This window comes from Vigna unguiculata, chromosome 9 (genome assembly GCF_037176805.1).
Source record: "Vigna unguiculata cultivar grain cowpea cultivar isolate G323 ecotype 2 chromosome 9, ASM3717680v1, whole genome shotgun sequence".
NCBI lineage: Eukaryota > Viridiplantae > Streptophyta > Magnoliopsida > Fabales > Fabaceae > Vigna > Vigna unguiculata.
Window position 1 is genome coordinate 9,075,164 of NC_140800.1, and position 27,512 is coordinate 9,102,675.

Here is a 27,512-nt window from a genome sequence, read left to right on the forward strand (position 1 = left end):
GAAAAACAAAAAAATAAAATGCCTGTGTTTACGCACCCAGGGTACGAGAGACTAGTTAGATTTCATAATTTGGATTTTTGACGCCCCTTTCTCTCTTGCAATTGCTTCCTTCAACCCTGAAATTTCAACTTACACTTATGGGTTTTCAAGTCTAACCCTAATATTCCTTTCGGTGCTTTGTTCTCCCTTCCACTCTTCCTGGCATTTTTTACTTTCATCTCCTCTGTTGGTTGTCTTCAAGCCTGGGTTGTGTTGTGATTTTGCTGCTGCAATTTTGTTTTTCATCCCTTGGTGGTGGGAAATCCAAATAGAGTGAGTATGGGTTCCGGCGGCATGGTAGCCGCGGCGGAAGCCCTAGCGGCGTCCGGTCGGAGCGCAGAGAAGCTGAGTCTTTCGTCACTCCAATCGAAAATGAAGTGCGATCCTGAAGGCTACGAATCGGAGCTACTTCTTATCTATAACCAATTCAATTCCTCCCTGGAACTCTTTCAGAGACAAGCCGCTATGAACTTCACCTCCGTCACTGGCATCGGCAGCGACCCCACTATCGCCAAAGACCTTGGCGACAGGGCCATGTTCCTCTCCCACGTCACTCCTTTTTACCCAAAACACCTCGCCGATTTCCCTCGCAAACTCGCCGACTTGCTTCGCTGCGCGGCGCGCACGTTGCCTTCTGGACTTCGCTGCCAACTCACTCACGCGCTTATCCTCCTCTCTAATAGAAAGGTTTAAATGAAATCGGTTTGTTTCAATTTGAGTTCACGGAAGTTGTATCGTGGTTTGATGTAATGTTGCATTTGTGTAGGTTGTTGATGTTGGAGAAACGCTGTCGTTGTTCATGGAACTTCAAACCTTAGGTGACAGGACGGTGAAGAAGCTGGCGTTTGATCATGTTGTTCATAGTATAAGGCGCATGAACCAAAAGCATAAGAACGAAGCCAAGAACCGCGCTCTTCAGAATATCTTGTTTGCATTGGTTCAGGTTTTTTGTGGATCTTTTTCTCGTCATTTGCCTTTTTTTTTTTTTTTTTTTTTTTTTTTCTGTAAGTAGTTTAAAACATAAAATAAACTAATCCAAAGACTCTCAAGTCTTCTAACTGGTCAGTGAATTTGTGTTTTGTAATAGAAAGAGGAGGAAGAGTCGGCCAAGAGGGCACTTGTGACCCTATGTGAGCTTCACAGGAGAAAAGTGTGGTTTGATGAAAGAACAGCAAATGCAATTTGCACTGCTTCCTTCCATCCATCGTCGAGGTTTTTCTTTTATCTGTTTTTTGTATGTTGTGTTACAGCATGAAATTCTATCACACTAAGGATTATGCCTTTTTATCTCTTTCAGGATTATGATAGCAGCTTTATCATTTCTGCTTGATTACGAGAAGATTCAAGATGATGATGATAGCGATGATTCAGGCAGTGACGATGAGACAAATGAATCGCCTCAAGTTGTTCTCAGCAGGGAGACCCTTTATAAGGTGATGTTTAATGATAACTGTCCTATTAACATTAAATTTTTTGTTGCACTTTTAATCAGGGTATTTCATATATATATTGATGGGCCTCCCATCTTCGTATATAGCAAGAAAAGAGAGAGCCAGGTTAAATGGGAAATGATGTGGGATTAGTCGATAGAAGTCTGTTACTGGTGGATGGAATTGTTATGTTGAATCCTAATCATTGCTTAGGCTAGAGGAGAGGAATGGAAGATATGGAGGGAAAAGTGATTGTGAGAGAGCAGGATTGGGGTAGAGGGGAGGCAATCAATGGGTTAATTTTTGGTACACATTTCATGTTATTTAATGATATCAATCTTAAAACATCCTTTATTAAACTGATTCTATTTTTGTTGACTACTTTCTTCTCTTTTTCTTTTTCATGATATATCATCTTCCAATTATGGGAATTTGAAGAATGGAGTTATTTTCAAGGGACATTAGTGAAATTGAATAGTGTTAATTGACTATCTAAATTAGTGTGTAATTGATTATTTTTTGCTTATATTTGAATATGGTGGTAGTAAAATACGCTTAGTTGTCTATAATTATTGGTTATTCTTACATAATTTAGGCAAGCCACCAAGGTACAGCAGCGAGCAAAAAGAAAAAGAAAGCAAAACTACAACGAGCCATACGCAGCATGAAAAGGCAGCAGCGCATGTCATCTGAAAGAACTAATAACAATTATTATTCACCACTTAACCATCTTAAAGATGCTCAGGTTGGTAAAATTTTTATTTCAACATCCTATATACATTTTGGCTCAAATTTTGTTTTATTACATCAACATCTTGATTCCATATGATCTTCAGGGTTTTGCTGAGAAGCTGTTCTCACGTCTTAAGAATTGTAACGAGCGATTTGAGGTGCGTACTCTTGTAAATCTTAAAAAGCATTCCAATCGTTGTATTACATTAAGACTAGCACTTCCTTTCAAATCTTCTTGTGCTTTTTCAGAAATACACATTGACTTGGTTCTTTAATTACCTGCATAACTTATAGGTTAAGATGATGATCTTGAAATTGATTGCTCGGACAATTGGACTTCACCGGTTATTTTTGCTAGACTTCTATCCTTTTCTTCAGAAATATATTCAGGTATCATTTCATAACTTAAGTGAAATTTGGTATTCTGTTTGTTACTGAAGTGTGACGGTTGTGATGTATGCATCATGTAATCAGCCACATCAACGTGACATAACAAATTTGCTTGCGGCAGTTGTTCAGGCTTGCCATGACATGGTACTGTATAATTGTGATTTATTTTCAATCCATTTTATTTTTATAGTTTTAGTTTTTTCTTTCAGAATTTGATTTTTTGTTAGCTATTGTGTAATATTTTTGTTCTCCTATGATTTTCTGTTTATCCTATCTCATTCAAGGTGTTATTTGGATTCAGGTCCCTCCTGATGCCGTTGAGCCCTTGTTCAAACAAATAGTAAATCAATTTGTACATGACCGATCGCGTCCAGAGGTGTTCTTTTCCGTTTGATTAACATTTTATATATCGCTATATATTTTCATTTTTCTGCAGGGACACTCAAGTTTGCTTTCTTGATGATTTTGGTTCATGTTTTTAGGCTATTACTGTTGGACTAAATGCAGTGAGGGAGATATGCATGCGCATGCCATTGGTAACTACTGCAATCTCATCATCCTAGGGATATAGGCATCTTACTTATTTTTATTTCCGCAAGATAAATTGTCCCACCACTATGGCTGGTTAACTTGTAAATTCAAACTGTCACTAAAATGGTCTAGGGGTTTGTTTCCTACACTATTCCTCCTTCAGTAGATCATCCTTGAGCACCTTGTTATGTTCCCTAACTGCTATTCTGATATTTTTATTTTGGACTGTAGTTAATGAATGAAGACTTGTTACAAGACCTTGCACTATATAAGAAGTCCCGTGAAAAGGCAGTTTCAGTGGCAGCTCGTTCTCTTATTGGGTTATTCAGAGAGGTAGTTAAGGCTCTGTTATGAGTAGGTGTCTCCTTGTGTGCTTAAGCCTAGTAGCACACTCATGTACATTTTCCACAACTTTAACTAATATTGTTCATTTGCAGCTTTGCCCCTCACTGCTAGTTAAGAAGGACCGTGGACGGCCTATTGACCCAAAGGCAAGACCAAAGGCATATGGAGAAGTTACTGTTGCGACTGATGTTTCTGGTGTTGAGTTATTGCAGACTGTTGACAACGATGAGCAGGATGGTGATCATTCTGATGATTCTGCGTGCAGTGTCTCGGACAATGACCAGCAAAATGATATGATGAGTATTAATGATGATGATGATGATGATGAAGAGAGCCAGTTATGCAGTGATGACGACACTGAAAGTGATGATGATGAAGCCAGAGGTACCGATGCTATATCGGAAGATGAAGATGAGAGTTCTGATTTTGAAGCTGGTGACAGTGATACTGCTGAAGATGTTGACGATAAGGGGGATGACAATGATGAAGAGGATGATGTTTCAGATCATGAAGAAGATGGTGAACAGGCTTATTTAAGTGATGGCAGCAATGTGGAGACTAAAAGTAAATTGAAAGTCTCAGCCAAAAAGAGGAAGTTTACTGATTTTGATGGTCAAATTATTGCTGCTGATACAAGTCTTCGGGCTTTGAAGAAATTGGCAGGGGCAAAAGTGGGGGATGTGCTACCAGAATCTCAAGATGGAATTCTTTCTAATGAAGACTTCCAGAGAATAAAAAAATTAAAGGTTTCTTTGGCTTATTCAGTAAGTTCAATTTTTAACGTATGTGGCTTTTGTTGAATTTATTTATGTAAATTGTAGGCAAAAAGAGAAGCAAAAGATGCATTGGCTCAGCAGGGGCTAGCGAAGTCATCAGGCATTAAAGTTCCTAGTTCTGATCAACTAAGTCTAAAGCGAGTGGATGGTGCAATGTTGGAAGTAAGTGGATTTAATTGCTCGGTTGATTATCTCAATCTGCAATCCTTTCCTAAAGGATGAAATACAAGCTTTGTTTAAATGAGATACAGTTCTAGATTCGCTTTAAAAAAAATTTCATCTTATACACGTCAATAATCAGGGCTATCTATTCATGTACCCCATTTTGTAGGTTCATGTAAGGAAAAAGATGAGCAAAGATGAAAGGTTGGCATTGGTTAGAGCAGGGAGGGAGGAAAGAGGAAAATATCATGCTCGAACTGCTGTAAAACAGAATAAGGTATGTTAGTTTCTCTTCCTTGCTTTTTTTCTTTTATTACCTTAATCCAAGACGTACTTGATTGGCCTAGACAAAATGTTTTATTTTATAAGATTGTGTGAATTTGAATTTGAAAGTGGAAAGAACAACTATATCATATAATGGCCGTGCTACTTGATTTGATCGGAAACCAATGGACCTGTATTGTTTCCTGTGAACAGACTGGTGGCCTAAGCAACCGACAAAAGGAGCACAAGAAGAAAATGCCCTTGGCTGCAAAGAGAGATAAGGTATCAAGAACCCGGATAGAGAAAAAGAAAAAAAATCAGCGATCTGGCAAACAGTTCCGTGGACGGAAAGCGTGGAAGCAATAGATATGGTGTCATACAATGACCTGAAATTTTGTTTTGTAATGAACCCGTTCGAGTCTTTTTTTTTTTCCAACCTCATTTATTGTTTAAATTGGTAGATGATTTTTATTTCCCAACCTCAATTGTTACCTTTTTATTCTTTTTGTAGTATTAAAAAGACACCATCTTGACATGTTACTTTTTGAGTAGTTTTGTCTTTTACTTATCTGTTTCATTTGTGACCGGTTTGCTATACTGATAAAATTCTGAGTTTATATGTTTTATATAAAATTAATTGGGTCCTTTAGAACAACCCCATAGCATTGTCAATAATAGCGGTATAAATTTTAAGATGTTTCCATTAGAATTTTCAAGAAGCACTTAAACAACTTTTCTCAAACATGCCAAAGCTTGTGTAAAAGTCTACGATTTGCTCAAGTGGTTCGGATGTGAACAATTTGGCAGTATTCAATAGAGGGGCAAGGAGGAAGGGTATATGTTGTGAAAACAGAGGTTACTGACCAAGTAAGTGTGAGAATAGATGTGGAGTTGCTGGACATGGTACGAGTGATTACTCTTGCACAATGACAATACAATTTAGTATATAATTAAAATTATATATCCGTCCTATTTGAGGGGTAATAAATGGGTTCCATCGCTTACACTTCTCATCCCTTTATTTTTCAATCCGCATAATCTGTTACATTCCATTCTCTCCATTTCATCAATCCTAAACGTAGCCTTGAACATCACCTCTATTTGGCTTTGTAACTATTAAGTTATGAAATTTTTCTGGAGTTTTCTAAATTAGACACAATTGAAGCCTGATAATTGTCTATTCAAGCTTATTATTTAGAAGATTATCAAGCAACAATATTTAACATATTTAGGATTAAATTTTATTCTTGTTTATATCCATACACTAATCTAATCATTGTCTCTTGCAATGTTTTGATAAAAATAGTCAAATCAGAATCCAATAAATGAACCGTTTGACCAAAGTGATCTTCCATTTGGGTTTTGCAAATAGTATATAATCTGTTTGACACCTATTCATTCACATCTTAAAACCATAATGATTAATTAATCAAATATTAATTAAGGTTATTGATTCTCCATTCAAGGTTGTTGAAGTTGCTGTATGCCAAATATAATTCATATTTGAAAGTCGCAAGAGTCTTTTTCCTTGTTTTAGTTCTTATTTTAGAAAGTTTTCTTAAATGCTAAGTCTTCTTGTACTTATCTTTTAATTTCTAATTAAAGGTAACATATATTCTATCTCTAATCTCTTATCTTAATCCATTTTAATTTTTGTTTACTTGTTATTATTTTTCTACTTATTTTGTTGAATGTCGCAAATCATACTTATGGCTTCTCTTGCTTTCATCCAGTGTTATTGAATTTTGACCATGGTAGAAACTAGTAACGATTTCCTAGCTTGTCGCCAAAATAAGACAGGCGAATCGGGATTTTCATGGCGACCCATGGCAGCTGCTTTTAGCATGGCAGGTGATGGTGGCACAACGGTTGTAGCGAAAAAATTGGATCGAAAAACAAAAACCAAGATCTTGAACAAAAGAGAAGAAACGTGCAAAATGGCAGCGATGACATGGTGGGAGAAAGAAGATGACCAAAAACCCTAATTTGATCTTTATCTTTTAGTTTTTAGCAAATTAGGCCTGACCCACTAAATTTTTTATTTAATTAGACCTACGTTGTAGATTTCTGACCACTTTCATTCTTTTACCTTGTCTTTTTCTTTTACTTAAGTTACTATAGCCACACTAGTAAAGTTTTCTTTCCTTTTCTTTAACCTAAAATAAAACAACACAATGCTATTATTCCTTCCTTCACCATGGCACTGCAACTACAGTCACTGCCACTTACTACTATCGTCGCCAGTTGCCGTTAGTCCCCACCATCGGCCACCGTTAAGTTTGTTTTTTTTTTCTACTTCTCTACTTTGACTATACCTATATTCCAGCAACAATAATGGCCAATGATCATGATACTTCGAGAACATCTCATAGAAGTGACCTGGGTTGGAAACATTGTCATCCAATGGATGAATCAAATTTAAATACAACTATTTGCAATTATTATGGGAAAGTTATGAAAGAAGGAGTTACTAGAGCAAAAGAACATCTAATTGAAATGAAGGGCAATATTGATGCTTGCACCAAGACTCCAAAAAATGTGAGAGAAGAACTTTGAAAATTATATAAAGAAAGAACATACAGCTCCTCCATCAATCCTAGATATAATGCTGTCAATAATAATCATGAAAGTGAAGATGAAGTTGAAATTTCCATGGCTAGCAATGATAAAAAGAGAAATAGAGATGGAAGAAAATGACCAATGGATATGTTCTGTAGAAATCCATCTATTGTAATAGATAAGAGAAAAAAGAGAGGAAAAACTAAGGTGAGCTAACATCAAATAGGCATGTGACAAGAATTTAAAGGTTTCGGTTCATCAATATATTGCTCGATTTTAGTACCAAGTAGACTTGTCATTCAACCTTGTGAGGCTGAAAAGTTTTCAAGATATGATTGATGCCATAGGTGCTTGTGGATCTGATTTACCTGTTCCTAGTTATCATGAAATTAGAGTTCCATTTCTCAATAAGGAAGTTCAGTACACCGAGAAGTTTTTACAAGATCATAAATTGCAATGGAGCAAACATGGTTGTTCTATTATGTCATATGCTTGGACTAACCAAAAGCAACAATGCTTGATTAACTTTTTGCTGAGCTCCCCTGTAGGGACAATATTTGTCAAGTCCATTGATGGTTCAAACTTTGTGAAGACAGGAGAAAAAATTCGAGATGCTTGATTCCCTTGTGGAGGAAATTGGAGAAAATGTTGTTCAAGTTATAACATGGGAACAATTATGTGTTGACTAGTAAGTTGTTAGAAGAGAAAAGACCCATCTCTATTGGACTACTTGTGTTGCCTATTGATAGATTTGATGCTTGATACATTGGAAAACTTCCTTTGATAAAAAAGACAATTCAAAGAGGAGTTAGTCTTGTTGGCTTTATCTATAGCCATTCTAGCACCTTGAGTTTATTGAGACAATTTACAAATAAAAGAGAATTAGTAAGACATGTCATTATAAGATTTGCTACCTCTTATTTATCATTACAAAGGTTACATACATGTCGTTATAAGATTTGCTACCTCTTATTTATCATTACAAAGGTTACATCTAAAGAAGAGAAATTTGAGAAAGATGTTCACTTTTGATGAATGGAGCATTAACAAACTATCTAAGGAAGCCAAGGGGAGGGAGGTTACAAAAGTTGTTCTTATGTCTTCATTTTGGAATCAATTAGTAATTACTCTCAAAGTCATGACTCCTCTTGTTCATGTGCTTGGTCTAGTGGATGGGGAAAGAAAAACAGCTATAGGTTATATATATGAATCAATGGAGAAAGCCATGAAAATAATAATGATGTCATTCAACAATGATGAAAGTAAATACAATGATGTATTTACAATCATCGATAACAGATGGACATGTAAACTTCATCTCCCTTTTCATGTTGCTAGGGATGACAACAGGTCGGGTCGGGCACGAATAATACCTACACGCAACCCGACTTGTAGAAAAAAATTTCACCTGCTACCCCTTATTTACTCGTCGAGTATCTGTTTAAAAATTGCTCGCGGGTTTTAAGAAAATTTGCGGGTACTTGTGGATACTCGCATACTTGCATATATTTAAAAAAGATATATATATATATATATATATATATATATATATATATTTTATAAACTATTTAAATAAAATTATAAAAAATATTTAATATAATATAAATTAAATATAAATTAAATTTTAATTTTAATTAAATTTTGATTTTAATCAAATTTAACCAAATAAAATATAAATTTAATTTTAATTTTATTAAATTTAACTTAATAAAATTTAAATTAAATTTTAATTTTAATTTTTTGCGGGTTACAAGTACCTTTGGGCACGGGTAGTATGATACCCGCACCCAACCCATTTATAAGTGGGTATTAAAATAGTCGCTACCCGCGGGTACCAATTATCCACCACATATTTTATCAGCGGATATCCATAGGCACGAGTATTTTAGCCATCCCTACATGTTGTTGGTCACTTCTTGGACCCATAGTTCTTTTATTCTAACCCAGACATGGAATATGATTTAGAACCTACAAATGATAATTGCATCATGAGGTTGGTGCCAAGTAAAGATGTGTAACAATTTTTTTTCACCAAGTTGCCTCTTTATAAGAGTGCAAATGGACTCTTTGGTAATGATTTTGCCAAAGAATCAAGGAAAACCATAGCCCTAGGTGAGACACTAAAACACTTTTTAAATCGCGCTAAGATATAATGGTTACATTCTAAGTTACTTTCTTTACTTGTGTAGCTCAATGGTGGAAGATTTATGGGCATGCAACTCCCAACTTACAAAAGCTAGCAATCAAGATTTTAAACTTGACATTCATCAGGATGTGAGCGCAAATGAAGTATTTTTGAGCAAGTAATAAGACATGACTCATTTCATTATCATCTTATTTGTAAATTGTAGAAAGAAATTAATTCACATATTACTTATTCATAATGTAGATTCATTCAAAGAAAAGGAATAGGCTAGACCATAAAATGTTGCATGATTTGGTTTACATAAAGTATAATCAACAACTTGCTCAAAGATACAGTGTTAGGGATGAAGTAGACCCTATTCTATTGAATGACATTGATGAATGTTATGAGTGGTTAGTGGGAGAAGTTGATGATGATAACGATAATGAAGACATGGGTAATGAGTTGGTTTTTAATGATGATCTCACTCTTAATTGGGCAACTATTTATGAAGCTTCAAGTATTGGAGAAACAATAGTTTATACAAAGGAAACAAGCAATCAATTAAAGAAAGCAACCATCAAGTGGTGGTATTGTTATTGGATTTTCCCATGCTTCTAAGAAAGGTCTAAGTGTAACTCCAACTCCAACACAACCAAAGGGTAAAGAACAAACTCAAATTCAAGTTAAAAATGAATTTTGTGATAGCTCTGATTATGAGTTTGAAAGATTACTTAACTTTGGTAAGAGTCTCTCAGATGGGGAAGAGAAGAAGGGATATGTCCCATTGGATGATGACATTGAAAACAATCATGTTGAAATTAAAAAAGAATCTGATGATTAGAAAGAAACTTAATACATACATTTTATTATTTGTTATTATTTTATGTTTTGAACTTTAATTTGTGGTGTTTTGATATGATATTATTATTAATTGAATTTTTAAACATAATATCATTACTTTTTTATTAAAATTATATGTGCTGATATTATTTCTTTTACTGCAATATTTTTTTCATAATCCCTTATGATTTTTACTATAACTTTATAAAGGTTTTTGGAGATTCCAAATATTTTATTATATCCGATAATATTTTAAAGTCTCGAATTCATCTGAAGATGAAAATTTGTGTAGAATGAAAAAATTTATACAGGATTGAGAATTTCAGCCATGCATTAAGAAATCTGGCTTTGCATAGTTTATTGACTGTGTACATTCTAGTTTTACTATTCTCTTCATCTCCCATCCCAAAAATTACAATCTATGTGGGAAAAGGAAGAAGAAAGCGACAGAACGAAATTGAAAAAACCCAGAAGCATTCGCGTAGGGTCTGTACATGACTTATATATACATAATATATATATATATATACGTATGTGTGTTGCAAGCTCTGTATTTTGAGCGTGCAGTGGTCCATGTTTAGTTCAGCAGGGCTTGTTTACAACACATTTTATAGGACCTGCATCTTGAGTCAGAATAGCCACGGATTTCGCAGATTGTGCAATCACGTCTGTCTTGGGAGTTGCTGTAACTTTCTTCCCAGACTCCACGAAATAGGCTCCATTCACGAATAAATCACCCTCTGATCTCCAATTCCAATCCTTCCACACTTCTTTAGTTGCCTGAGTCCTTTTTGTCACCTGTGTATATATATCATGTGCCACAACCTTGTTAATAATTGAAAAAAAAAAATTGTGTATGGTTTTGTTTGAGAGTTTGTCGTATGAACATGTAACATTGCATACTTCTTTTGCATTTATGTCTTCCGGGGCAACAAAACGGTTCCCCTGGCTGATGATGGTGGGTTGCTGGCTGCCACCTACGGCGTACATTAGCCAGTGAGTGTAGTCGTTGTTAACAATGTGAAAGAAGCCCCATCTGCACCTCGGCATTCTCTGAACCAATCCTTTCCCGAAATGGTTGAAAGCCAAAGTCACCTGCATCACTTTATCTCCCGAGAAGCTATCAGTGGCGCCGAACAACAAAACCTGAAACGAACAACGTTAATTCATGCATGCATATGAAAGAAATGTTTGAAGAGATAGAAAGAAGTGAGTTTTACGTCGTTGTGTCTGACAAAATGGCAGTTGGTGATGGAAACAGCAGTTGACGCAGCAATGACATCGATGAGGCCATCAGAGCAATTGTGCATGGAAACATGATCGATCCAAATATGTGTAGATCCGAAGACGGAAATCCCGTCGCCGTCACTGATGCCGCGAACGCCGTAGTGGGTGACGGAGTCTCTTATAAGGCCACCTTTAGCTTGCTTAATGTCGTGGACGTGCAATCCGTGAATGATAATGTTGTTCACGTACTGGATCGTTATCTGGGCACCATCTTTGATGTGCACATTGGCACCACGTGCATCGATGGTCTTGTTAGATGTCAGCATAAGCTCTGCTTTCAGCTTAATGTTCATGCTTCGCGCAAAAGTGATCCACAGTGGCTCTGGTCGAGTAACCGCGTATCTCAATGTTCCTGGTTTAGGGTTCACTAGTTCGTTGTCGGAATTGTCGGTCACCACGTAGATTTTCCCCTCTTTGCCTCCGGTTGTGCCGTGGGCAAACCCCATCACACAATCTGCAAGCTTCTTGCGGTTTTCAAACCAGTTTTTGTCACATCTCCAACATTGGTCAATTGGGTTTGTCGGATTGCATCCAGAACTTTTCTTCTTCAAGTCCCTTCTCGTGCTGTTGGACCCTTTCAGCGATCTGTGAAAGAAACCATATATTCATCTGTTGCATGCACTGAAGAAGAGAAAAGAGATTAAGATATAAAGATATTTTATATACCTCGTGACTTGTGCATTGAATTCAGCGGTAACTTTCATGGGGTTTGGCTTGTAAGCCTTTTTTGCAGCTTCCCTTGCTTCCTTCATTCGCCTATGCCAGACATGGTCGAAGTGACCTATGTTGGCCTTAAGGGTGGGGAGTATTGCAAGGAAAATTACGTAAAAGAACAGCAAACTGAACTTGGTAGATTCCATAACTCTTGTTTCTTTGTCTTGAAGATGATTGATAAGCTTATGTTTTGTTGTTTTGTGTTCTTTGCAACCCTAGTTTTATAGCATTTTAAGTTCCCGTAGTTTTGTGGTAGAACCGATAACTATGGTACTTCAATGCTATATCCCTGTGTGTGAGTTGATTTCGGTATGTCTGCTATATATTCGGTGGTGATTGTAGCCTTTTAGTATCATACATCAAAAACTTGGAATTATATAAATAGATACCAAAATTTGAAGCCTGTCCGTGGAAAGAGGATATAGCTAAGGAAGAAAACTTGTTTTTAGGTTTAGGTTATGCTTTCTTTGTCTAATTTTTGGGATATTTTAGTGAAAGAATGATAAGTTAGTTCTAACCCGTTGATCTTTTAAATAAAAATAGATGATACATTAGTAATTAAATTATTTTAAAAAATCATTGAAGTAATCATGCTAAATAATTATTGTGTGGACTGCAGAAGAATTTCGATTTTTAAATTTTTGGAATTGATTATTTTTTAAATGCTTTATCTAGTGTCCTTCAAATAATTAATAACATGTTTTTAACGTCTTTCGTGAAGATGTCTTCATATCTTTAAAATATTTGGTAGTAAATATCTTCCTTTCTTCAATTCATTTAGTAAAAAATAAAAATACTTTTTTCAGACTTAATTTTTATACAATGTGATAAATATTTACGATTTTATTCAAATTCTGTTTTTTTTTTCTTGTTAACTTATATCTCAAGTTCTGGTTGTCACTATCTGTTACCATCACTGGCAAAAAGAAAGCATATATATATATATATATATATATATATATATATATATATATATATATATAATGTGAAAAAATAAACTACCATCACATTGTAATTCTCAAATTATCATCGTCGTCCATTTCCATGTACGATATTCATTGCCTCCAAAACCACCATTAACGCAGAAAAAGGAATATCGTCAAGTGAAATAAAAAAGACAAGGGAAGAAAGGAAAAATGTTCATTTGAAGTGGAAAAGAGCAGAAGGATTAACTATATACGTAGGCAATATGAGCTATGATTAGACTCACAAATATTTTAAAAAAATAATAATTTAATAACACCATTTTATTTCTTTTAGTTGACAAACTTACATTTGTTAGAAAATTCTAAAAAATCCTGTGATGTGTTTTTATACCAAATAAAGAGCTATCAAATAGTTATAATTTAGATATTTCTTAATTTCATGTGTAAAATTTCATTTTCTGTTTGCGTTATTTTACATGCATGTTGTTGTTGCTTCTATTTGATATGACCAAGTTCAATTCGTATGTTTTACTTCCTTTTGATTCGGAGTTCGTTAGATTATATTTTGGATTTTAAACATACCTTTATTAATATAAAAAATAATAAAGGAAGATTAAGATAAACATGCAAATGTCATAGAATGTACAAAACTTTAATGTATATTGAAGTATTATACAACTGAAATCGTGTTACCCTTATATAACTTTAGTTTATCTCACAATTTTTTTTTTTAAATTACAATATTGTCTTACATGCAACGCAAAGCACGACTTCATTTTAGTTAGTTACTTAAACTATAAAATTGGTCAAGATACAAGTTGTCTTCTTTTATAATTTTTTAAAAGTTCGTTCATTTCCGTAACTTTTGTGAAAAATTTCACCAATCTTTTACTTTTTTGCCTTTTAAATATCAAAAGTATTGATTATGTGTTGGGAAAACCCCCAATAATTGTACTAGTAGAGAAATAAAATAAATATAAGACAACATAGACAACTCTCTCATGTCTTTTGACCCTCCTTTGACTCTGAGTACATCCACATTCTCCAAAGCAATAATTTAACCTAATCCTCACAACACTCTTATTCCAAGAATATAAGAAATAAGAAGACGTAAATACAAGTTTCAAGTGTCTTTGACTTGGGACAAGGAACATCATAGACTTAGAGCCCATTATATAGTCACTAAAACTCACCCCTTGGTTATCTTAGGCGATGTGAGACTTTTCAAGACATGTTATTTTCATCAGCCCAACATTCTTCACCCTAATTAAAATAAACACATCTTCATTACCTATACCAACAATCGTACTCCACCATAAGGAGTATCACTTGGAATCAAGTCGTCCCGAGAATTTTCACTTGAAATCAAACTATCCAAAGAATTTCCACTTATAATCAAATCATCCCAAGAATTTTCACTTGGAATCAAACCATCCCAAGAATTTCCACTCGAAATCAAACCATCCAAAGAATTTCCACTCGAAATCAGACCATCCCAAGAATTTCCATTTGGAATTAAACCATTCAAAGAATTTTCACTTGAAATGAAATCATCCCAAGAATTTCTACTTGAAATCAAACCATCCCAAGAATTTCCAATTGGAATTAAACAATTCCAAGAATTTCCACTTCAAATTAAGTCATCCTAAGAATTTCCATGCACGTTGCATAAATGCTAACCAATGCCCGTGTATATCACCACACACCTTATAAATATTAGCCAATGCTAGTGCATAAACACAATACACCTTTCATCATGTTGTAACCCACGACACAAAACCATTGGACATTGCAAAAAGCCACAAATCAAACGTCGACACTTCATAGCCACCGTCACTAATACAGGGAAGGCAAACGACAGCGGTTATTTTGCACTTCTGACTTCGGGTTCGCACCCGAGGCATATACTGCCGAGGTAAAAAGACTCTCGTTTATGCCTCGGTTATTAACCCGAGGCAGAAAAAGTAGTTACTGCCTCAGTTTCCTCCAACCGAGGCCTAATCGTGTATCAGAAATAAAAAAAAAAATTTGACGGAGCAGCGGCGGTGCAGGCGGAATGAAGGGTTGCTGCTCCAAGTCCTTCAACTTCACACCCACCACCTCTTCCCCACTCCCACCCCTTTTCACAAATTCCCCAATCTCCCTCTCCAAACAAACCACCCTCAACCCTTTTGAACCATCTCAACAAAACCTCTCAGAGCACTCTTTGCATAAACACCCATCACAGCTTCGAAACCCTGCTTCCGCGAAAACCCGACTCACGATTGGATCGTCGATGATTGACAAAACGAAGTGCTTCAGAAACGACGCCGTGCCCCCGTGCTGCCTCTGCTGGTACGCATGGAAGCTCTCCGGCTGCCACCGCTGGTTCGCCTGCGACCGCTTGATGGCCGCCATGAGCGAGTTCGACATCGAAGCGAGTTCCTCCTCGCCGCCGCCACCACTCCCCTTGGACGACGAAAGCCGGTCCAGCAATACCCCCACGGAGCGGTGGTGAAGCCGGAACAAAGGCTGGGGTGCAGTGGAAGAAGAAGAAGAAAAGATTTGGATGTGGTGTGGGGATGCTCGGAGAAGAAGAAAATCGTGATGGTTTGCGCGGCTGCAAAAGGATTTAGGGTTTTTTAAACCCTACGAAGTCATACTACCTCGGTTAATTCGAAACCGAGGCATATTGTCTTACTATATGCCTCGGTTGGCAATAGACCCGAAGCAAAAAGGTCCATACTGCCTCGGTTATAAAAGAACCGAGGCATATTCTATCAGTGAATTAAAACAAAAAAAAATACAGCCAAGTAACTGCATCGGGTAAAAAAAACCTGAAGCAAAAAAGCTATTAGGCCTCGGTTCTGTGGTAACCGAGGCATAAAAGCAGTTAAAAAATTTCAAATTTTGTGAACAGCGCGAATTCGCAATTTTTTTTAAGCTATATGCCTCGGTTAGTATAACAACCGAGGCAAAAAAGGTGCATTTAATTACAAAAATGCCACCGCATGTTTATATGCAGCGGGTATGCAGGAACCGAGGCATATACAGCGATGTAAAAACTCTAAAATGCACTAGTGCGTGTTGTTTAATTCCCTCGCTGAAGATGCATTACCTGTCAACGTAACACCTGTTGATGTAGCACCACCATGGCATCACAACATCCCGCCACCAATAAAGCACTGCACAAAACTACGCCACTAGACATTGAACTTCCATAATGCAAAAGGCAAAACACCTCTGCAGATCTAGAAGCATCTCACCACACGCAAACTTCACTACAGATTTAGCATGACTCACAGTCCTTGCACCTCCACGAATCCAACTGCAGATTCACCGCATCAATAGAACATTGACAGTGATCCTTCCATCAAATTTCTCATTGCAACTTCAGCAAACAAGGATGATCTCTAACAACAAGGAATTAATCTTTTCTGATGTGGAAGATTAAACTAAGCTGCAACCACAAAGCACACTAAGAAAAAATCCTACTGAATCATACCTCTTGATACCACTATTGGGAAAACCCCCCGAAAATCACTTTATTAGTAGAGAAATAAAATAAACACAAAAAAACACATAAATAACTCTCCCATGCCCTTTGACCCCGAGTACATCCACACTTTCCAAAGTAATAATTTAACCTAAACCTCACAACGTTCTTATTACAATAGTATAAGAAATAAGAATAAGAAGAGTCAAATACTAGTTTCAAGTGTCTTTGACTCAGGGCAAGGAACATCATGAATTTAGAGCCCATTATATAGTCACTAACACCCACCCCCTTGGTTATCCTAGACGATGTGATACTTTTCAAGACGTGTTATTTTCATCACCCAAACGTTGGATATTGTTGCAAATGACATCAATTGTCCCATGACAGAGGCCAAGTGGATCCGATCACAATCAAAACGTGGTACTTGGGCTGTTACACTCTTAAGTAAAAAGAGTTGCGTTCTGACTAATGGCTATAGCTGTTGACCAAGTGGTAAGCGCTTAATCCTAACAATTAGTATCAGAGCCAAGGTTACAAGTTCCATTTCTTGGTGGGTAATTTGTTAAGGGGGTGATTGTTGCGGGTTGTACAATTGTCCCGTGGCAGAGGCCAAGTGGTCCAAGTCACAATCCAAGTGGAATTTCTAGTAGGACAATTGCTGAGGGGGATATTGTTGCATATGACATTAGTTGTTCGATGACAGAGGCCAAGTGGATCGGGTCACAATCGAAACGTAGTACTTGGTTCTCAATACGAATACAAACTTTATATATAAACTTTAAAATACGATTACAAATAATTTTCATGAATGAGTATAAATAATGGGTCTTAACTTGTATACTTTTCTTTCTTTTAAGATGTGTTGTAGGTTTCTTGACACTACAAGAAAATGTCTTATTAACAATCAATTTTAGTGATTAGTTGTTAGTTATTATAGTCACCAATTTATATATTAAATTATAAAATAAAAAATTATTAGTTACTAAAATAGTCACTATTATAAATAAAAAATTATAATTGGTCTTTAAATTGTTTCTAAAATTTAGATACCAAAGTTTTAATTACCAAAAGAAATTGGTCAAACTAGATATTATCAAGGTTTTTGCTACCTAAGGAATTAGTTTCTGAATTAGTCCCTAATTAATTAGTGACTACTTTAGCGGTCAATTATAATTTTTGATTTATATTAGTAACTTTTTTAGTAATCAATAATTTTTTATTTTATAAATTGATATCTAAATTGGTCGATAACAATTTTTGATGAGTAAAATTGGTTGTCAATGGAACATTTTCTTTGTAGTAGAAGAAAAGATTCAAGACCAAATAAATGAGTTTACCCGAGAGATGAAAAAAAATCAACATTAAGTCAACAAACTGATAAACTAGACCATACTTTCAATTTAAGACCTTAAAAAAAATTTATGGGTCTTTCTCTACTCATTTTTATCCAACTTAATTAAAGACTTATCTGAACTTAAATTCCTAAAATAAATGTTTATTGGTAATCTAAAATTTGATGGAACATTAAATATTATGAGTTATAATAAGCCAAGAAAGGTATTGCTTTTGCATGTCACATTACACGGTCTTGCGGTACAAGCATGGAATAACAATGTGAAGCAAGGCATCCAATTTCGTCATATCAGGGAATTGCTAATAATCGTATAAGAACATTTACCTTTCCTCTGGCTTTCCAACAAATTATTAATCGCTGTCACATCTTTGAGACACAAAAACATCATCGGAATTTGAAGGTTTGAACTCATTCTCAATGGCCAGTGAGACAAGTAGAAGCTCCAGAAGGGTTGGAACAAGAACAAATTCATCATCACAAGCACCAGAGGCTGAAGAGATCGTACCTAATTCAGGATGGACAGACGATGATTCAGGCCATTTTCTTCTCGTAGATCTTCCCGGTATTCAAACAACTCATCATGCTTTTGTTTTCTCATTACATCACAATTACTGAACTAGCAAGAAAAATGATTGTTACATTTGCGATCTTATTTCAGACTTCAAGAAGGAGGAGGTGAGTCTTCAAGTTGATACCTCCGGTGGCTGCATAATTGTGAAAGGCGAAAGGTATACAAATGAACAGAAACGTGTTCACTTTGAGCTGAAATTTGCAGTGCCAGCAGATGCAGATTTGGAGAACGTATCCGGAAACTTTGACAGTGAAATCCTTCACGTGCACGTTCCCAAGCGAGCTTCACAAGAGAATAGAGAAAGTGGCAGAGAGAAAGCTTCAAATAGGGCAGAAGAAACTGAAACTGAGGAACACGATGCTGTGAATGAGGATTATGTTGGCCATGGACATGACAGCGAGAATGAAGAAAGAGGAAATAAAGATACACATAACATATATGATTATTCTCAGAACTTAACAAGGAAGAGGGAGCAAAAACACTTATCAAGAACTCTAATGGAGGTTCTGATGAGAAACAAGGGAGTTGTTACAGCTGCTATTGTGGCTTTTTCCTTTGGTTTGTATGTTTCTCATAAGTTCCATTCATGGAATGAACCATAAGTGAAGTCCCTTAGTTGAAAACTATACATCAATCTATTATATATATACAAAAGTAACAATATGTGTTAGGTTGATATTATATATATATAATCAACAATGCGTGTATTTTATTCCTTTTTTTTTTCAAATATATATATGCAAGCTTAATTATTCAAATTAGGATTCTTTTTTTATAGAATTTACATTTCGTGATTGTGTAATATTATAATAGTCTCTTGAAAAACGTTATGACACATTTGATTACTTACCTATGGATGTTATAATATTCAAAGAGCTAATAATCTCTTCTTTTGGTGGCAACCTTCCAATTGGTTCTAAGGTACGTTTAAATGTTTATTTGATAATAGTTATATTATTTCTTCTGTGTAGGTTCTTACTTAATAATTGCCTAAGTATTCAAGTTCCAGATATATGTATTCGTGTTATACGGAGTGTTTGGAGAATGAGAAGTTTTCAAAAATTTATTAACCCTATCAATATCAACTCTAAAAAGTAAATTTTATTATAGAATGAATACGAATGACTGAGAATATTTCTAAATGTACGATAGAGAATAATATTAAAAAATTTGTAATTTTAAAGACTTTTAGTGTCAATATTGATGTTCGTAAAGCTTTTAAAATTGTGATAATTGTTTGGAAGTCTTCTACGATTGACTATGTTAAATGCAACAAGGATAAGGCTATTTATGGTAATCTATTTGTGTTATTTTTGCGGCTATTTTTGGAAGTAGTAGAAGAGAATATATAGGAAAATTTTCTTTTTATCTTGGTATTAATACAAATTTTGGTTGAAATTCTTGGTGCTATAATTGTTATCGAAACGATTGTGATTATAGGTTGGAACTCTTTACGATTTGAAAGTGATTTCTTCTTTTAAGAACCCTAATATTAATTTTTAGGATTAACATGACAAATGAAATTTGGTGGATTCACACGAAATATTTGAATTTTAAAGTTTCCACACATTTAAAGGAAGAAGTAAATGTGTTAGACGATCCGTTCAACTTGGATAACTCTGACGCAAAATTTGTTGGGACACGTATGTTTTTAATTTCTATACTTACTTTTACACGTGAAATTGAAATTTTTTCTTTCTTCAAAATTTATATAAATTTCGTCTTTATAATTTATAGTTTAGTAATTCATAAAATTCGTTCTCCAAATCAAACGATATTAATTTTTAGATGATATGTCTAATGATCATATTGACTAGAATAATACGTCGGAATACATGCTGCCACATATAATTTCAATAATTTTAACATAGGTTTTCTTAATTATGTATACGGATTTTGGTTTGTTCTCGCATGTTAATATTTTGTTAATGAACATCAGATTTTGATTTTACTTGTTAATATTATGTTATGTTAGAGGGAGTTAAACTCATTATATTTTCTATCCTCTTTTCAAAATTCATTTATCCATAACTAAGGGTGTGTTTTTTGTGGGTGATGATTTGAGGGAGATGAAGATGATTGATTTGGGTTGATTAGAAGGTGATATTTATGTTGTTCTTTCTTAAGGATTTAGAGGTGATATTGGAATGGATTTTGAGAGTAATTTTTGTGAAATTTTGTGAAAGATTTGACTGATGTGACTAAAAAAAATTAAATTTAATAAATAAAAATGTAGAATGATCTAATTGTCCTTGATGTTAAAAAAGTATAATAAAATGATATTTAGATAAGTTGTAATTAGTTTCTCATATATTATTATCATAAATAAAAATATTTTAAATATTTATTAATTAAAAAAAATAACTAAAATTTATTTGGTTTAGACAATTTATTATTTTAATGTAAAAAAACATTTCCAACCACACCATTCATGCTGCTGTGAAGCCCTTCACCAACCAAAATGCGTATCGATTCCTACCACATAAATACAATGAATGGTGTTTTTAACTTTAGCTGTGGATAATGCACTCGGTGGAAGCTCGAGGCATTGTAATGGTCATGCTAATAGTGAAGCTGGAATGGGTTATTAGCAATTCAAATGTGCTACCAGAAGTATAGGTAGCAATTCAAATGTGCTTCGTGATGATGATGACTTTGATAAACATCAACAAGAGTCGTTTTCGTTTATTGGATTGGAAAATGCTTCGTATGGGTCAATGACAGATGATATCAATGATGGGATTCCTCGCCTGTTATAAGGCGTTCATGCATGCATGGAAGGTGAAATGGAACAGGTTCTAAAAACAAACAGAACCGGTTAAACAGAGTTCAAACAGTTTTGGAATCGGTTCCAAAAAAACTTAACAGGTTCCATGCTTGTCTACGAAAACAACAAAAAAATACATCCCATTGTCAGGTTTTACAGAAGGGGTTTCACTGGGGAGAACAACACCAATGAGATCTGAGCCCAACCACATAAGGCATTGACACCACTCTCAACACAAAACCTTAAGACAATGGGTTTATGGGTCTTGATCCTTATATGGTGCTCTACTTTCTCAATTCTGGTCAATGTGGGACTTAGACTCACACTTGGATTCCTAACAATCTCCCCCTCAAGGGTGAGTCCCTTCAACCACATTGGTACACTCCCCCTCCAGCGGAAGCTGCCCAACCATGAGTACTCCTTTTCTGCCATTTTCTGTACCACTCGATACTAGGACCATACTGCACTCGTCTGAGCCAGTTTTTAACCATCCGCTCTAATACCACTTGTTGGGTTTATAAGGAGGGGGGTTTCACTGGGGAGATACAACACCAATGAGACCTGAGCCCAACCACATAAGGCATTAACACCACTCTCAACCCAAAACCTTAAGGCAATGGGTTTATGGGCCTTGATCCTTATATAATGCTCTACTTTCTCATTTCTGGTCAATGTGGGACTTAGACTCATACTTGTATTCCTAACAATCTCCCCCTCAAGAGTGAGTCCCTTCAACCACATTGGTACACTCCCCCTCCAGGGAAAGCATCCCCAACCACGAGTACTCATTTTCTGCCCTTTTTTGTACCGTCGTTCTTCTTAACGGGACACGCTTTACCTGATCCACACTGTCAGGAAGACTTTCGATACTAGGACCATACTGCACTCGTCTGAGCCAGTGTTTAACCATCGGCTCTGATACCACTTGTTAGGTTTTATAGAGGGGGTTTCACTAGGGAGATATAACACCAATGAGACCTGAGTCTAACCACATAAGACATTGACACCACTCTCAACCGAAAACCTTAAAGCAATGGGTTTATAGGCCTTGATCCTTATATGGTGCTTTACTTTCTCAATTCTGGTCAATGTGGGACTTAGACTCACACTTGGATTCCTAACACCCATTCCAACGGATCCACCACGTCAACTCCGCCACACCATGACCTGTCCGGCGAGCCGTCAACCTCTGTCGTGCTTGCCACCGTGCCTCTTCTCAACAAATCGTGGTGGTGGAAAGGTAGCAAGTCCAACAGAGTGTTTAAACGAAGAGAAAGAAAGGAAAATGCATGATAGTGGTATTCAAGTAAAAACAAAGAAAGGAAAAGTGCATCATAGTGGTAGGGAAGAAGCTCTCCTCAAGAATCTGCATTGTGCTCTTCATTTCAATTCCAGAACTCCTCCTCGAAAGGCAGCACCATGCTTAATTTTTTTCAGATAAAATAATGAGGTGAAAGCAGACCCACAATCCCTCAAATCGTCACTTTTCTTCGCTTTTAAATCAATAAAAAGAAACACAAAAATTCCCTACATTCATCGCTTCCCATCATCCATGTACAGTAATCACCTAGATGAGAACACAACCTAAATCTAAAACTTTTTTTCTTCCTTTCCGAACTTTATTATTGATTAAATCTTATACATACTTGAAGTAAACTTCAAATATAAAACCAATAATTAATAATAATAATAATAATAATAATAATAATAATAATAATCATAATAAGTTTAGATGTAGAATTAAAAAAGTAGTAATACTTTATTTTTTTATATTTTTAAAAATTAAAATTATTTATACTTTTAATAATGATTTTCTTAAAAAAAAATTGTTGAATTAATGTTTACTATTTATCGGACTGATTTTACCAAATTCACCTACTAATTAATTTGATACTAGTTTTACACTATAGTCAAATCGGAAACGGGTTAATTCTCGGTCAAATTGGTGAGTCCCACCTGAGAATCATAATTATTACGAACTTGTTACATTATTATTTTTTTTCATTTCATTTTCATCTCCTCTCATCTTCTTTTTATCTATTTAGTTAATTGTTGTGGTGTTTTTTATACATTTTTCTCTGTGGCAGTGCTTTTGTTGCGTGGTTTTTTATGTCACTTTTATTTGTTATAATATTTCTCTTTTGTTGATAAAAAAAAAGTATTTTTTTTTTCTCTTTCTTTTTCTTGTATGAAATATTTTTGGATAAACAAAATGTTGGATGTTAATGTTAGCTTTTATCAGTGAAAGACTCGAACATTTCTTATATGAAATTTGAGGCAACAGTTCTAACTAGAATAGTAGTCCAACGAAAATTCAAAAAGTTGCCCCTACGAAAATTTCCACATTCCTTACCTTGAACTCAATCAATAACTGATCCAAATGTGATCAATTACAATAATAAAAGGTTATGTTTGGAGAAAATTGAAATTTGAAAATGCGAGGGATTTGTACCACTCTAAATGCGACGGAAGTTACGGAGCTTGAATAATGATTTTGGGTTAAATAAATGTTTCCAAAAATGTACCAAAACCCTAATAAGTGAAGTCAGCTTAAGATCGAAGCAATCAATAATGATTTCTTACATAAACAGTTTAAACCCCCTTTCTCTGTTCAGTTGTAAACGATAGTTACAATTTGATGGATGGAAATTTCGCTTTGTGGTGTTCCAATGTTTGTCCTTTCTCACAAGAGGAAACATCGCTTGATGCAGAACCCAAGCGTACTCTTCACCCCTTTCCTTCCCAATAAACAATGACTATAATTGACTTGTATTCACTCTTCATGGCAAAATGAACCAGGGTCCAGGCTTATATTTTGATATTGGAAAGAAGGCCAGAGGTTTTACACACTTCTTTCTGCTAATTGTTTTACTTCTTGTTTTCATTTTAATCTTTCATTAACATTCACTCTGCATTCATGTTAGATGTTCTTCATAAGGACTATTGTCAACAAACACCGATTCACTTCAACTACAGATTCTTCAATTGGAATTTAGATCTCTCTTGTGAAGGTAATATACATCAGCTCAAACCCTCTTGTTTTTTCTTTAAAACCTACTCAAAGATGTAATGTGATGTGAAATTGTGAATATCTCAACCCTGAAAAAGCTATGGAATTTCATATCTGATTACACTGTGTTTGATGGTGTGTGTGTGTGTTGGAGTAGAAGAACTTGTGCATGGACTAAAGGGCCTTTTCGCATGTAACATACCTGACTCTGGGAAGGTACCATAAATAATTTGATCTTCAATAACTGAGTCTTCATTTTTCATTGCAGCTAACTAGTTTTGGGATCAAAATCATTTTGATTGCAGTTGGAACTTCGACACCTGAGTAGATTCAGTGGGTTTAGTGCAAGTATTGGATTATTGGGAGACGCAGAAAAAGGATATAGCCCTGTAGCAAACCTCTCTGGTCTTATAGGAACCAGAATTCTCTCACTGGGAGCTAATCTTGCCTATGACATATCAGCAACAAGGACAACTAACAGTCTCAATGCTGGGTTGAGCCTCAACACTCCCTACCTTGTTGCTTCCGTGACCTTGTGAGTATCCTACAACAGAGGCTAAATTTATCAGAAAATCTCAAGTAATATCAAATTTGTGATTAAAGTTAAAGTAGAGAGGTTTGATATTAACACCTTAAAACATGTCCTGTTTGGATAGGTAAGGTAAATGAGGAACACCACTTACCATCTTTACTTTAGGTACATGTATGCAGTACATTCATTTAGATGAGTATTCCATGATCTCCAAGACAATAAAGATGAAATCTTTCCAACTTATTAAACTTGAGATACCTCTGCAATGTGCAGGGTTAATGGTTTTGTGCTCAGTATTCTTATGTTTCTTTGTTCAGACGAAATGAGTGTGCATGCTGAAGTTTGGGGGGTGCTAATTATGCAGGCATGACTATTTTCAAACGTTGAAAGGTTGCTGTTACTTTGAAGTGAACCCTCTGACGAAGACTGCAATTGCAGCAGAGGTGAAGTATGACCTTGCAGATGATGAGACTACTGGTGTAACGATTGGTGCTCAGCATGCATTGTTTCCTTGGACATTGTTAAAGGCTCGACTCAGCAGTAATTGCAGGGTAGGCGCTCTTATTCAACAGAAGTTGGGAAGGAAGTTTTCCATAACTGTGGCAGGAGAGGTCAATTTGAATGAGAAAGACAAAGAAAAGTGTCCCAAGGTTGGAGTCTACATGGCTATGAAATAGTTTTTCAACAAGAAAAGCTCTTCATGTACCATGAACACTTCCAAAAGAGGTTGTAAACTGCATGCAAATTTTGTTCAACATTGGAGAACTGTATCATATCCTTGTTTAGTGTTTTGCGAGTAATGTTTTTGAGGACCGAAAAGAAGCCATACACAATTGATACGTTATTTTCTCATATATGAATTGCTCATCGAGAGAGATTATGATTCTATATATATATATAACATTAGCCTCACACATATAAGTCATTTGACATGTGGGACTTTGAGTCACACTTAAATTATTTCTTGTTGTCGGTCATCTTCAACCATTAACTTTGATATCATTATTGAGTTTATATATTTCATATAGGAGTCAGTCATCGAAAGATTATATATATATAAATATGTAAACATGATTAACAATCCTAAAGAACAAAATAAAAATTAGAGAACAAACTCAAAACAATGAACGATTATTCCAAAACTCAATTCAACTTATTTAATCTTGATTTTTTGAATTGATCTCAAGGATTTTGTTCTCCATTGATGAATAATACCAAACAAATGTAGGGAAATTCAAAGATGAAGAGAAAGAAATAAAACAAAAAAAAAAAGATGAAATTATGTGTCAGCAATAAGCTTTGGTGGTAACATTTAAGTATCAAATGAAGGTCTACTTACTTAAGGTTTTTGATGTTCAAGTTAGTAAAAGTATAAAATATAAAATAATGATACAAGAGATAGTCATACTTCCTTTAATATATCTTTGAATTTATATGCCTTTGTGTCTCCATAAATTGGTCTAAGTAAACAAAAAAAATATTTTTTCTCAATTGTGCTCTTTACTCTCTCAATGAATCATGTGGTTGAGTATTTGGTTTTGATATTTGTGATAATTACAATATACTTATGCTTGGAGAAGTTTGAAAGTGGATAGATACACACAATCCCTTTGGAAGCCAATTAAAATATTATTTGCTCAAGTCAATGATTAATTCTCCTTTATAAAGATGAACTAGTTTTTCATAGGGTTGGCTTATACCATCAAGTTATAAACTTTCAACCTTTTACAACCATGGATTTGTAGCAATTCTACAATATGATGTGTTTAAACATAACAAACTTATCTTGTTGAGTATATAATAAAGGATGAACCCTTGTATTTATGGGTAATAATGTAAAATATAATTTTAGTGTCTTTCTTTAAGAATAATTATGAGGAGGAATGCCATCAATGTTCTTTCGGTCACAAAAATATTAAAGGTTCAAAATACTTAGGAAAAATTTATTAGTTTTCTAATTAAACTAAAACAGAGGCACTAAAACTAGAGTTGTGAGATCTCTAATATCTTCAACTACCACTTTAGCCAAATCATTCGACATTTGCAAAGTGTGCATGGTTGACCCCCTTGGATATAATCTCCCAATGGCAACTAAACGAGGAGGGACCTCTCCAACATACAACTTACACCTGTTTGAGATATTTGTCTCTGTGACCTCCTCTCCATCGTCTTCTTGTACCACATTATGTTGCTAGGACATGGACTCCCATCGTTGATCAAATCCTTGCCTTAATTCTTCAGCAATTCGTGCCTTTATCGCCCGAGTCAAGTGCTCTATCATCTCAAGTGTGATAGGCCCTATTTGTGTGATCTTTTGCTGTTGATAACTTCCAAAGTATTGTCTCACACCCACATCATAACCAGCAATACGTACACGACCAAGGTGCTCTTCAGTACCTAGAGTAGTGGTCAATATATCTTGACGACCCTAGGGAACAAAATTTCCTTGTGTACTTTGCTCTACACGAGAATCCTGTAAAAATAATATGTTACTCATAACACAAAACAAAATAAATTGTTAAGGCAGAATATGTTACTAACTTATAATTCTTTCAACAATAATTTTTTATTTCTCATATGTCATTTGCCCTCCTAGTTTAGTACGAGCCAACTTCCATTTCTCATGTCGGTTATGAGGGGATGGAGGATTGAGAGGTCCTTCATTCGAACCTGTTGA

At 35.2% G+C, this 27,512-nt stretch overlaps 4 protein-coding genes across 4 annotated transcripts; 3 read left to right on the plus strand and 1 right to left on the minus strand.

Annotated features, from left to right (window-relative positions):
- Window positions 1–49: 49 nt before the first annotated feature.
- On the plus strand, window positions 50–5,209 carry LOC114163829 (ARM repeat superfamily protein). The gene is made up of 15 exons (XM_028048181.2): window positions 50–726; window positions 806–982; window positions 1,127–1,251; window positions 1,337–1,472; window positions 2,065–2,214; window positions 2,306–2,359; window positions 2,496–2,591; window positions 2,676–2,735; window positions 2,893–2,967; window positions 3,074–3,127; window positions 3,354–3,455; window positions 3,560–4,213; window positions 4,289–4,405; window positions 4,575–4,682; window positions 4,883–5,209. The coding sequence occupies exons 1-15, from the start codon at window positions 319–321 to the stop codon at window positions 5,033–5,035; spliced, it is 2,469 nt and encodes an 822-aa protein (XP_027903982.2). The 5' UTR covers window positions 50–318; the 3' UTR covers window positions 5,036–5,209.
- Window positions 5,210–10,497: 5,288 nt separating this feature from the next.
- Window positions 10,498–12,392, minus strand: LOC114164550 (putative pectate lyase P59). Its single transcript, XM_028049267.2, has 4 exons — window positions 12,150–12,392; window positions 11,417–12,068; window positions 11,100–11,342; window positions 10,498–10,994 (listed from the first exon to the last, which is right to left on the minus strand). Exons 1-4 carry the CDS (start codon window positions 12,341–12,343, stop codon window positions 10,779–10,781), a joined length of 1,305 nt encoding a protein of 434 aa, XP_027905068.1. The 5' UTR covers window positions 12,344–12,392; the 3' UTR covers window positions 10,498–10,778.
- Window positions 12,393–18,277: 5,885 nt separating this feature from the next.
- On the plus strand, window positions 18,278–19,287 carry LOC114164374 (uncharacterized). The gene is made up of 2 exons (XM_028049023.2): window positions 18,278–18,517; window positions 18,614–19,287. Exons 1-2 carry the CDS (start codon window positions 18,373–18,375, stop codon window positions 19,126–19,128), a joined length of 660 nt encoding a protein of 219 aa, XP_027904824.1. The 5' UTR covers window positions 18,278–18,372; the 3' UTR covers window positions 19,129–19,287.
- A 4,608-nt stretch (window positions 19,288–23,895) lies between these two features.
- LOC114164380 (mitochondrial outer membrane protein porin 1-like) lies at window positions 23,896–25,723 on the plus strand. The gene is made up of 5 exons (XM_028049031.2): window positions 23,896–24,132; window positions 24,218–24,304; window positions 24,461–24,519; window positions 24,609–24,838; window positions 25,200–25,723. Exons 1-5 carry the CDS (start codon window positions 24,084–24,086, stop codon window positions 25,510–25,512), a joined length of 738 nt encoding a protein of 245 aa, XP_027904832.1. The 5' UTR covers window positions 23,896–24,083; the 3' UTR covers window positions 25,513–25,723.
- Window positions 25,724–27,512: the final 1,789 nt, after the last annotated feature.

Excerpts from the sequence above, each read along its gene's own strand:
- LOC114163829 (XM_028048181.2), top strand. The coding sequence starts at position 319 with ATGGGTTCCGGCGGCATGGTAGCCGCGGCGGAAGCCCTAGCGGCGTCC. Across the intron at positions 983-1,126 it reads TCTTGTTTGCATTGGTTCAG|AAAGAGGAGGAAGAGTCGGC; the intron begins GTTTTTTGTGGA and ends GTTTTGTAATAG. Across the intron at positions 4,683-4,882 it reads CTGCTGTAAAACAGAATAAG|ACTGGTGGCCTAAGCAACCG; the intron begins GTATGTTAGTTT and ends TCCTGTGAACAG.
- LOC114164550 (XM_028049267.2), bottom strand. The coding sequence starts at position 12,343 with ATGGAATCTACCAAGTTCAGTTTGCTGTTCTTTTACGTAATTTTCCTT. Across the intron at positions 11,343-11,416 it reads ATTTTGTCAGACACAACGAC|GTTTTGTTGTTCGGCGCCAC; the intron begins GTAAAACTCACT and ends TGTTCGTTTCAG. Across the intron at positions 10,995-11,099 it reads AAGACATAAATGCAAAAGAA|GTGACAAAAAGGACTCAGGC; the intron begins GTATGCAATGTT and ends ATATATACACAG.
- LOC114164374 (XM_028049023.2), top strand. The coding sequence starts at position 18,373 with ATGGCCAGTGAGACAAGTAGAAGCTCCAGAAGGGTTGGAACAAGAACA. Across the intron at positions 18,518-18,613 it reads TCTTCTCGTAGATCTTCCCG|ACTTCAAGAAGGAGGAGGTG; the intron begins GTATTCAAACAA and ends ATCTTATTTCAG.
- LOC114164380 (XM_028049031.2), top strand. The coding sequence starts at position 24,084 with ATGAACCAGGGTCCAGGCTTATATTTTGATATTGGAAAGAAGGCCAGA. Across the intron at positions 24,305-24,460 it reads TTTAGATCTCTCTTGTGAAG|AAGAACTTGTGCATGGACTA; the intron begins GTAATATACATC and ends GTGTTGGAGTAG. Across the intron at positions 24,520-24,608 it reads ACATACCTGACTCTGGGAAG|TTGGAACTTCGACACCTGAG; the intron begins GTACCATAAATA and ends TTTTGATTGCAG.